The 12189-nt window shown below is 41.1% G+C and overlaps 1 protein-coding gene across 1 annotated transcript in view; it reads right to left on the bottom strand.

The window, feature by feature from the left end:
• LOC105385666 (zinc finger protein 423 homolog) overlaps nucleotides 1-11848 on the bottom strand; it is a 48317-nt gene extending 36469 nt beyond the window's left edge. The window contains exons 1-3 of the mRNA XM_048633136.1: nucleotides 11697-11848; nucleotides 10367-10435; nucleotides 4007-4051 (exon numbers count right to left, since the gene is read on the bottom strand). Of these exons, the coding sequence (XP_048489093.1) occupies nucleotides 4007-4051; nucleotides 10367-10435; nucleotides 11697-11790 (208 nt within the window). The 5' untranslated portion in view covers nucleotides 11791-11848. The remainder of the gene's footprint in view (nucleotides 1-4006; nucleotides 4052-10366; nucleotides 10436-11696) is intronic.
• Between the last annotated feature and the right edge of the window lie 341 nt (nucleotides 11849-12189).

Raw genomic sequence — 12189 nt, 5'->3', positions numbered from 1 at the left:
ACAACATACGTAGTTTCTTTGTCATTAACGAAATCTGTGTCTTTTAAACGCCACTGGACTATCGAGGGAAAGGTTCTTGGATTATAACTTTTTGTATATATGATGTTAATAGGAAATTAGGAATATAGCAATGTCTTGTGCTTTGCAGTAAAAAATAGTCAGCCAACCCTACGGTCCAGCTCAACTGGAGCACTACACTGGTCCGCTCTAGCAGCGGTTTGCAAACGCGCTCAAACATTCGCCGATCGCGTAAAAAGGTTGCGGATCGCTCCTCGTCCGGCGATTGGCTAGGCGGCGCCCGGGGGTCCCCAGGGCCCTATACGAGAAGCGAAATGGGCCCCAGAACACCCATAAGAGAGCGACCCCGCCCGCCACGGCCGAATAATTAGGGCTCTTTGTTTAGATAGCGGCAATTTTATTTGGAAGCGAGCGAACGCTAGGGACGTCTTCTCGGCCATTTCGACCGCCCGATATTAATAAGAAACGTGTGCGTAGAATAACGGCCTCTGCAGGGAACGCCGATGGATTATTCTGCGGCCTGATAGGTGCTTCGTTTGATTACTTTCCGTGGAAGATTGGTGAGGTTGCCGATCTCAACTGAAATGAAACTTAACAGAAAATCTAAATACACTCACGGACAATGAAAAGGTTCCACTGAGAAAAGCACCAATATACTTCTAACCGGAAAAGGCTATCTTAATGCCGTCTTCTCCAACATTGAAGTATATTTAACAGAGCATTAGAATATTACCAACTAAAATCGGTAATATTTTGTACCAATTTTAAATAAAATCTTTGAAAAAATTGGGGTCGTCTGTAGTTGGCATTTTGTGAGTGGAACTTTTTCATTGCCCGGCAGTGTATGTGTATCTTATCTTACACCTCGATAACCATCTATCTAAGTAGGTACCTATTTCCTATTTTTAATATTGATGGCAAAAGTTGCGTGGGCGTGAGTACGACCACAAAGTTCATGGAAAAGAAAAGGGGAGCGTTTGGAACTGCTCGAGCAATATCACATAAATAATGCAGCCAACAAAATTGAGATTCTGATTTGTTTTCTTAGAAAGTTTTATTTGACTTTCGGGTCCGATGGCACAATAGCTGAGATTCCTTTGTCTTAGGTACTTACCTATTATTTTATAGAAACTTAACGACTTGGAAATGTGAATGGTCTTCGTTTCTTCGTTATGTATTCACCCATAATCAATAATCTAGGTAGGTGACAATATGAGAGGATAATCTTATTAATGATAACGCTTGTTTTTCCGGAGAGTTTCTTTGAGTCCTTGTACTCCTTGTTGCATATTGTATGGGCGGGCGGGCGGCGGCGAGCGCCGGCTGAGCGGCTCCTCCGGGGCTCGCCCGTCTCGCCTTTGTTTCGTCCCCGCAAACTTGCCATAAATGTTAATATGGGATCTTCTTACATTTGAATATCTATTTCTTCGCGGGCCCGTTCGTTAACACGGCCTTGAATTTTAAATTTTATCGCCGCACTGGGAATCCCGCAGATGAGGTGTGCGCCAACGCGAGCTCTTGGAGAAAACCACCGAGAAAAACTCTTATTCCTTATGTTATTACATTTTGCGTAAGAAAAACTAACAGCAAGGAAAGAAATCTTCCAAAATCTTAACCCAAACCCATCCTAACTGCCACATTACTAATTCACCGGTGCACCGGCAAGAAGCATCTTAATTAACAAATGGCTGATGTTACCCCAACCCCCTGTAACACACAGTATCGCACGGCCGCGGTAACAAAGACGTCGCAATTACAGTTTCCATCGTTTTGATGTCACTGCACTGACGGGTTAAGTAACTTAGGAACGGACGGATGTTGTTCAGGAATAAATTAAACATACTTAAGTGCATTTCGTGTGCGTAGTTGTAGTTTAACTAGTGACAACAACTTAACTAGCTATGGAGCAGTTGTGTTAAGTATAATATAATTTATATAACATAATATGTATTAGTGTTAAAATTTACATTAATAATAGACGATTCGAATCAAAAATCATACTAGTGGATAATTATAAATGCAAACGGTGACACTCAAGCCCTTCAACCGCCCAGCAGTAGAATTAGCATAGCCAAATCTAAAAGCCATTAATAAAATCTAAATTGGCATCCGAATGCGGCACAGATGGACAGCCGCGTATGACGATTGTAAAGTTTCAGTTGGAGTATTTTAATGCCCCCCCTTTCAGTCTGACCCTCAATTATATCGCTGCAGTCCGCCACCCGCACCGGCCCATTGCGAATGCACATTTTAAACTGGAGCTGATTGCAGACCCGTGTTACTATTCACGCTAAAAAGTCGTGCTGTCACCTTATTTTAGCCGGCAATCGGCTTCATTTGATTCCGCTGTATTATTTACCGCCCCCGCTTTGCCGCCTGTTATGCGATGTAAATCCGGCACTGCGTTTACAGAATTTAACACTCTACATTGTATGTTTACTGCCCGCTGTTTCCCCTTCTCGCAAGATTCGTGAAGTTTTATGCTGAAATATCGGAAAAGTTGGTAATAGTAGCTGTAAAATATAAGAAAATTACGAGTTAGATTAATTTTTCCTTTTGTGAGTACTTACTACCTATTATTGAAACTGGCAGTAAGCACTTACCAAACCTATACCTTCTGAAAGTTCACACGGGGATTTTCACGAGACTATTTTGGAAAAGTTGGAAATTTCCAGTAAGTCTGGTCTATTTCGGTGATAGCAGTTGGTGAAAAACTATCAGCGGCCGGCCGCCCTGTCTCGGGGCTCTCCCTGCATTATTCACTCTCTACCAACTTAACTATTCTGTGGTTTCAACCCAGAAACTTTGTGCTTTTATCTGTTTTTATTTTTATACATACAGTAGTAAGCCGAAAGCTACATGTGCAGCATGGTATGTCTAAGCCCGAAAATGTAATTAGAATTTAAATATTCGCAAAAAAAGTCATTCTCCATATGAAAAAGTCACGTGACCAACATAGTTTCTATGGAAAATGATAGAAGGTATATTTTTTCGCGAATTTTGAAATTCTTGCTTTTCCAACTTTTCCAAAATAGTCTCGTGAACTTTCACAAGGTATAGTAAGTAAGTATGTTGTATAAGTTATGTAACTATATGAGTAAGTATTTAATAGAGTACTGTAACAAACACTAACATTCATCATATCTCTCAATCTACAACATCTCCCCAAATACCAAAGCATAAAAATAAACACCCACTTAGTATCAAAATCCAGGATCATCTGTGAAAAAAAGCACCTGAAAAAAGGCTAGGTGTCCAAAACATATAGGCGATCTAAAAAGCCGGTGCGCAGTTTTATTCCGGTCTCAAATTAAGAACCACCCGACACGTGCTAAGTGACGAACGATGTTGCAATTTGCCGGCGTCCGTTTTAATTGTAAGTTCGGAAATGGCCGCGGTCGCAATGCAATTTTAGGACCGTATTCCGTCCTATATCTAGCCAGTTTTGCTGCTTTTTTATTTATTTATAATACTGATGCACTTTTTTGATTCTCTCATATTATCTTGTTCTTTTAAAGTTTGTAGACGTGATTTTTGTACGACGGTATTTATAGTGAAACGTTATTACATAACGATATTCATACAACCGAACTTAAAAATTTATCACCTCAAATTAGATAAATTATCACACGAGGTAACAGTAAGTAGGTTATTATATTAAATTAAGGGTCGTAGCATTGATAACGCCATAAAAGCTAGGTTTGGTAGAATAAACCGCTAAGGTGACGGCGGCGATGAAGATGGCACACATTACCTAGCGAGCTTCGGGCGTCCAGCATCACTGCTTTCCTCTCTGCACCTCAACTTTATATTCATTTTATCTCTCGCCTCTACAACTAAACGGGGACCGCGCCAAACGCCCTCCAGCGCTCCCTTAGCGCCAAACCGGCCGTTCAACATCCAACATTTTTACACTTTGTACTCGTCAAATATTAACAACAACTCTGCCATAACCTCGGCACTTATCCTAGATGTGTTTGTGACTCACCCGACTCGAAGCTGTCCATGCTTTCGGACTTGATGTCGCCGATATCTGGAAACAAAGAGCAGAGCAAATATTAGAGAGTTCAGAGTTGAAAAACTTTTTGTGCTAACACGAATACCTTCCGACGGTTGTGTTAGTAAGTTTGTGGGCATGATAAGTTGGAGCCCTACGGAGCCTCGCCGGCGGCGGGGCTGCGGTCCCGCGGCTCTAATCCACTCGCCTCTCAGCCACCGCCGGGTGATGGCTACTTTTACTTTTGTTCTAAATTCCCAATTCCCGTGAAGTTTTAGTCCAATTTATTAGTTTTTAGGGACCACTTGGTGTCTGACCACCCCGCCTACGATCCTTTTTGTTTAAACGACATTAGCGATAGCAAAGTAGGACCATTACTTTTAAACCTTCTGAAATCAGTGGATATGGGATTTTTTAAGAGAGTAAGCAAACTTTTTATGGAATCAAATTCCGCATGGACAAAATTTACACCAATTAAAAATTTGTTGATTGTCTAATCTTATTATAAACAGAAAACTTACGAGTAAATCTGTTCATTTTCCGGCTTCGGGAGTGCTTTCACAAAAGTTTCACAATAACCCTCTTCCTGTCTAATACGTTATCTAATAACATTATCTTCGCCATTGCCAGCGCTGTCGTATCGGAGCGGGGGCGCACCGGAGCCCTGACTCCCAGGGGGCTTCGTTACCGTCGAGACTGGAATAGACCTATTCGGGACACCGAGACAGTTTTACAGCGATACTGAACATGGCGCGGATGCATGGTAATAGATAGAGTCCCACCACGCGGCTATAACTAAATAACTACTCATTTAATGGAATAAATAGGTACTTATGCTGTTTTCAGCTTGATGAAATAAAAGCATGAGTCCTATGATTCGTTTGATTGATAGACCAGATCCTTATGCCTGGCAATGTTAAATAAAGATAGTTTTACCTTGATAGCGAAAAAAAATAAAATAAAATGGATATGGATATGAGAGCACATAGGGCTGATACTAAATTTTAGAAATAATAGAATAGATTACAAAATTCGAAGTTTCATTTAATCTGCAATGAGATCGTGTTTAGTTAAACTTGGTATTTCATCAAGCAAGAGTAGACCTAGCCACTGCTCTTAAATGGTGTCAATGCCACCCTTCCCTTGCTTACTACTTATTCAAGATAGATATAGAAACGCATTTGCTATCCTGAAAAGCGCCCTGCCGGTTTTATGACAGCTACCCGTGGTCCCTTACCACCTCACTGCATCAGCTGGAGGACAACTGAATGAGGTGGAGCACTACAGAGAAAACTTGCTGTGGAAATGTTACATTATACATAGGTATAATGTAACATGTAAGTATAACATAGCTATACCTATATACGACTCACTGCTTGTAACTTGTTACACGTTAAATAATTATTTATTTTTAATTAAGTAAGTACTACTTGCAATGTTTTTGCAGGACATTAAAAAACGAAAAAATGAGCTACTTATACACTTTGAAAACTTAGACATAAAAACAATATTTCAGAAATAGGTAAATATCTTCCCTCCAATCGAGTTTTACGACTGCTAATGGCAAAGGTTTTACAATTGAAATTGAAACGAGCCCTAATTGCTGTACTCACATTTGAATTTTCTATCACTACTGAAATTGATCATACAGAAACTCACCTCTTAAAAACTCCGACCTAAAAACCTAAATTATTCATTGTTACATTTCTTACTGATTAAACCTAAGTAGGTAAAGTTAACAGCCCCGGACAGTAATCAGCAGTTAGTTGTAAAATGTATAGCTGAACCAGATTTGAGGAAACTTGGAGCTAATTAAGTGATCACCAGACCACCAGACTGACACACAAACAATCGCCAACCTTATCACCATTCTTTATCATCCACACGGTAATTAATCATACACTTTTACAAAGGGTAATTAAAGGGCAATACGCCTTTGCCCGGGCATTCCTCGGTGGCATCCATCAGGCGGAGTCGTCAGGATATAACAGACGTCCCGGCGGGGTGGGCGTGGGGAGCCGTTCTAAGGCTGCCGTAGATTTCCCGTGGGGGCATGTTAATTTTCTGCCGCCTTGAGCATAGTGCCCTCCCGGGGACGCCTACCTTTCGCGAAGCTATTCAAACCGAAGGTGTTATTCCGGTAGCGCCGCGTACCGTGCGGCTGGTTGGGAAGAAGTGCTGTCTTCATAGTTTTTCATAGGTTTATGAAGATTATTTCAGGCGTGGTAATTAATTAAATTTATTAAAAAAATATTAATTTAGCGTGTGGTTTTCTATGTTTAGGAATTTACCTAATTTATTCATAACAAGTCTTCGAGTGTTGTATTGTTATGTAGGTACCTACCTACATTGTAGTCTTTGGGATTAATTAATGAGCAGAAAGCAGTATAAAATACTCAGAAATAGAACGCAGAACTCAAAAATATTGTATACTATCGTTATCTTAATAATGACCTCTGAAAAACAAAAACATAACACCCTGGTCTATCTCGATATATCTCTAGTGATTGTGATTCCAAAGAAGAAAATACAAATAGGTTTATATTATACCGGAACGAGAAATGTAGAGTGTGTTTGTCCTTAGTTTATTTACTTCTATGGTGTTTAAATACTATGCAGATTCTGTCAAATGTGATCTGCAAATGTATGTACCTACAGTGGCGGTGGTGTATTTTAAATTTGGCGCCCAAGGTAAACTTAAATTTCCGCCCCATAAAGAAAGTAGTGTAAGTATTGAGATTTTACTTAATTTGAATTCAAATGATTTCGATAATGATTTTACGGTTTTGAAGCCTAGGAAATGATTTCACATCGCCCGTTTCAGCTGTTCATCCTGCCGGCATGCGTCTCTGGAGAGAACGTTTTTCACGTAGCCGAATAAACATAACAGAACACGCTCCGTGACCGCGTTACCTGATAACGACGATGCAAATGCCCTGTTTCATAACCAAAGATAGTTTTTAAAACCTCTGAAAGTTTTCGTTGACGGATAGTAGACGGTAGAGTCCGTCAAAGCTAACTTTGCAACACAAACAAGCGCCCACGTCACGTCATAAAAATATACAATTTTAATTTTTTTTTAATTTCTGAAACGTAACGGCTCTCTCTTCTTCATTAATTTAATTTAGGGCTACCAGTTTATGGAAAACTAAAACATCCATCTTTCACTGTTGCAAAGGTAGCGTTGTTGGACTCTGTGTCTATATGTGGAAAATTTTATAGGGTGGAATTCTGTCAGTGAACCTTCCGTTGGCATATTATGTCAACGGTCCCGACAGACTGAGCCAATTTCATTATGGAACCAACTATGAAATCGGGAAAAAAGCTGCATCATAAATCTAAGTAAATTATCTTATGATGAAAGTTGCCAACCGTATAGACAAAACATAAATAACAACAAACATAAATAATGTTAAATCAGATTGGTTGGCTGCACCCTACTTGCAAAATCAAAGTAACAATTAAACTTTACAATAAAATTATTCTTTGTAATAGATGTTTACCATACAGGCACGAGTCCAATGAAAAAAGTTGTGGATAACAATTCAACTATTGAAAATGCAATTAAACTTTGTAAGTTGGAAACAGAGTTGACCTATAAACTCGTGATTGAAGTTCATGGGCACCACATCATTACATAATATTATGCATCATGTGTTTGCAGACAAATATCTACGACTCTATCTTACCACTGGCAAAATGATCCTGCAATCTCCTATTGAAGTTCTTAAATAAATACAGGTAGGTACACTAGGTACCTACCTATATGAAATAAATTATCATCATGGAATATTAAATTGAAAATCCAATATAGCCCTGTAAAATATAATCATAACATAACACAATATTCCTCCATCATTATAATAACAGCTATGTGGAGGTAGGTATATGCAAGATTGTCGAATAATTGTCGTTATAACAAGTGGATGAAGGCTTTCTTTCGTTCGAGCAGTAGTGAGCTGATCTCACAAGTATGTTTGTGTGTCAATGTGTGTGTGTGCACGGGTCGAGGATATTCCCACGGGATGGAAGGAAGTGCGGCCGGAGCGCCACCTGGGACCGCGGGGGCGGCGCGGGGGAGCGGGGCGGGGGCGGCGGCGGCGGGGGGGCGGCCGGCGGAACGTGTTACTGAAGTAATAGACGTAAGTGATGGATATTGGACTCTCAAGACGATGAGCAATGCCCACAGTGTACCGAGTACTACACACACCCCGCTGACCCGTCCAACGCAAACGGCCTGTAACATCGCAACGATAAATCCCTAATGAAAGCGGCCACAATTTGCAATTAAACATTGAAATAGCGCTGTGGAGCTATGGACCCAGGTCGTGGCCTCAAGCCGCTCCCGGGAGGCTGTTGATAATATCTAAATGCCTAATGGCTGGTGGGCCGTGTGACGAATGTATCGGGCCTGCCCCGCCCCCCGCGCGCCCCGCATTGCCTCCACATAGTGATAATTCCAAACGCTGCGGCCGCGCCACCTGGGACCTGCCAGAGATGGACTCTACATACTATTTTTAATATCATTTAAAAGTTATGCTAAACATGAGGTAAGTACAATGTTCAAAGATCGACAGGAGACAAATATGTGGCTCTTATAATTATATAGGTAAAGGTGTCTAAGTTATTGTAGCACTTGTGGAATTTGATCCGAAATTCAAACTAGGGCGGAAATATTCCAGTTAGAGTAAGCAACAATGCGAAGTTCTCGCTTTGCCGTGCCAATGGACACCGCTCAGCGTTGATCGGAACGCGTTGTGGTGTCGCATACCTAATGCACCCCCATCGATCCACCATTGGCATTTAATTACCCACGTGCCGGGACGTCCCGCCCGAAATACCTCGGCCATTGTTGTTTCGGGTAAGTTGACAGAATAACTTACAAATGTTTCACATTGTCAGTTTAGGTTCTGCGGACAGCATGAAAATGTTATTGGAAGAATTCCACAAGTCTATCGTTGTTGGGGTGGGATTATGGCAAATATGTTTTGATCTTAATTAACCAGAGGATGTAGGTAATATTGGATTTTAAAGACATTTTACATAGAATGAAATTTTCAAACTTTCAGCATTTAATTAAGTAATAGCTACTCATGAAATGTCTCCTTAGAAGTTCTAAGCACAGCAGTAAAGTCGATAAGAGGTGTTTGCAGTGAGTCTGGCGCGTGTAGTGAGTGAGCAGCTGAGTGCGCCCCGGCGCGAGGTCCCCGGGGACTCACCCGCGCGCCCAACTTCGAGCTCAGCGCCCCCCGCGCCCGCCGCCCCCTCGCCTGGGGACTCACCCCCGCACTGAATACATTTGCGCAACACTCCGCGCCGGCTACAACGACTCTCTGCGACAGCGGAATAAACCACCCATTTTAAAAATTTAACCACTCATTTCAGCTAGCCATCGGTGACGCTCGAAGGCTTGTGTTTCCGCTGAAAGGCAACAGTGACAACATGGCCGCTCGAGGGCCGGCGAAGAGCTGGCTCGCACCGCTGTGGAGTTGGTTGTAAAAGATAAACAAAGAGTGATTCCAGGATTATTATTGCCATACGTTGTAGGATTTAGGGCGCCTCGAGAGTGAATCGAAATATTTTTTTCAGCAAATTCAGACACACGCATGCTTATTATATGACAGATAGTAATTGTTCTCATAACAACTTTCAACTTCCTAACTGCATCATTGTTATCTTTCCGCATCATTCACCAAAATAACTCGGAAGTTACGGCGGCCAAGATCGCTATCCCTCTTACGACCAGCATAAAAGCCAAATTATCTGGGTGGCATAAAATTACAATGTCGTGGCCGGGACCGGTTTAAAAACTTGTTCAAGTTATGAAAGATAAAGTGCTCATCAGTCGATGATGAGGCGTCTCGGCGTATAAGTTGGGGTTGTATTTAAATAATCTCGGGTGCGGAACGACGGAAGTGGTCTCGAATTAGCATGTTAATATTTCAGGTCCAAGGTTTCTGGAGGAGATTTATCGCTAACGGGCCGCGATAAGCCTCGGCAAGGGTCGTAAAGCAGCCGCCGCCGCCTGCCTAGAACCCACACCCTTTGACGAAACTGTAAAAACGACGTTAAATCGCAGTAAAAGCGCATCGCCCGCTGGGTGGCTCGTTGGCTCTAAACCAGCTCTACTTCACTGGCCTCCTTATGAATTTCAATGAAGATGATGGCGATGCCTAAAATATGACGAAAGCAGTAGGACAGCAGCCTACGTTGAATTAATTTAAGGTTAATGTGTTTCTAGAATATTTATGCAAATGGTAACTCTATAGTTCTGGATTCAAACTAAAGTACCTAAGCCATTTAATTTAATAAAGTTGTTATATGTATGGCACGAGGGTTGTTGGTACCTACCAGGCATGTCCTCGCCGTCGTAAGGGTCCGCTTCTTTTTTCAAGTCACCCTCGAGGATTTGCTCGGCGCCTGAAATCAGATAAATTTATTTAAACACAAGCTTTCCACGTGAGCTTTGCATGGTTACACGTGGAAATTCTTAAATTCTGTCCGGTTACGTTATATTCGATGACGTAAATAAAAAAAACTATTTAATGCCAAGAGGTACTCTAACTCTAGCTTAAAAAAACGAACGAAAGAGAGATGTCATTCGTTTTGTTTAATACAACAAGATAAAGTTCTGGTTATTGCAGCAACGGTAAGTATCATTCGAAATTTCATTTTCCGTAAGCTAGAATGTACCACATCTTTCTGATATAAGTATCTACACCTACCTAACCTTGTAAGTTACGAAAGCATTAAGAAATCAGAACTCAACAATTTTCAAACTTTCCTTATATTTTACGGGTAGAACCTAGTACCTACCGCATCTTTTTACATTAAAATGATGCTTTTAAATCTTAATGTATGGAATGACAGGCATAACGGCGTTATTTCCCCGAGCCTCCCGAGGGACCCGCGTATGGAAACGAAAGATAAATAACAAGGTAATGTAAATGCATCACACACAACACATGACATGTCGGTAAGAATATTAATACTTAACCATTATTATCAAATATATCATAATAATATGCTTAAAAAATCGATCAATTATAGCACAAATACATATAAAAAACATATTATTCAGAACGCCTAGACAGGATCACAGGACGTCTTCAATCATAAAATTTCACCTAGAACCTGCATCATCAGCACACAAATCAATACTCCCGTACTCGAACTAGGCTCGCCTATAGAAGCATTATGATTTGCGGACGAACGCCTCCACAGTGCGGTAGGGTCAGCATAGCACTGACACTGACGTACGGTCAGAGATAACGTATGACGTACGAGGCCTCGCCAGCGCTGGGTGCCAGTCACTGCTGTCGTTGACAGATCGCTGCGGGGGACCAGTGAATCCAGCGATGAACTTCGACTAACGAGTTGCGAGCATGATTTGTGTAGGTATTGTTCTTGTGGACTTTACTGGCAATTTCTGGCATATTTTATCTTACTTAGAACTTTAATCTTGCAATACAATACAATACAATAGGTAATCTTTACAATAATCTTCGTAACCGGAAATAATCATAGCCCTGTATTCCGTCCTTATGTTGAGCTTATCTTGACTTTCTCAAGTCTCAAATTGAGATTTGAGTTTTCAAAGGAGATTGGTTCTAGTACTTTTATTAAACTACCCTCCCTAAGACCCTTTGAACTTACCTTCAATATATATTTTTTCACTTACCTTCAAAGTCTTTCTGCACATCTTCCAGGTTCCCATCACCAGTCTCCTTGTCTTGCGACGTCTCCTCCCCCTCGTGCTCATCAGATGACTCCATGTCTTCAGGGTCGTCGCCAGTGTCCGCTCCATTACCCGTCTCAGTCCATTCCTCGTCTTCGGCTGGGAACAAAATGTTTATATTACTTTATAAAATGGTGTATTTCACGTAGCTTTAATATCCGACAATAGAATAACTGCAGGGAGAAATTAGGAAGTCATCTGTTTGTAAATTTGTAAGTCGAAATGCCCAGACCGGCAGTTTTAACTACTGTTGGTCAAGTGATTGTTTTATACATATACTTATGGGAAGTTACTTAAATCTTTTTCAGAATTTGAATTTCATACCGAGTCCGCGTTGTTTTATGTTGAATTAAGATGATCAAATTATGAGCCTGCCTTTGCAACACCTTGTGTATCCGAGACTATTCCCTTAATAGTAGGGCACCACTACAATTCA

This window comes from Plutella xylostella, chromosome 5 (genome assembly GCF_932276165.1).
Source record: "Plutella xylostella chromosome 5, ilPluXylo3.1, whole genome shotgun sequence".
Lineage (NCBI taxonomy): Eukaryota > Metazoa > Arthropoda > Insecta > Lepidoptera > Plutellidae > Plutella > Plutella xylostella.
The sequence above is the reverse complement of the archived record's forward strand: the minus strand, read 5'-3'. Positions and strand labels throughout refer to the sequence as shown.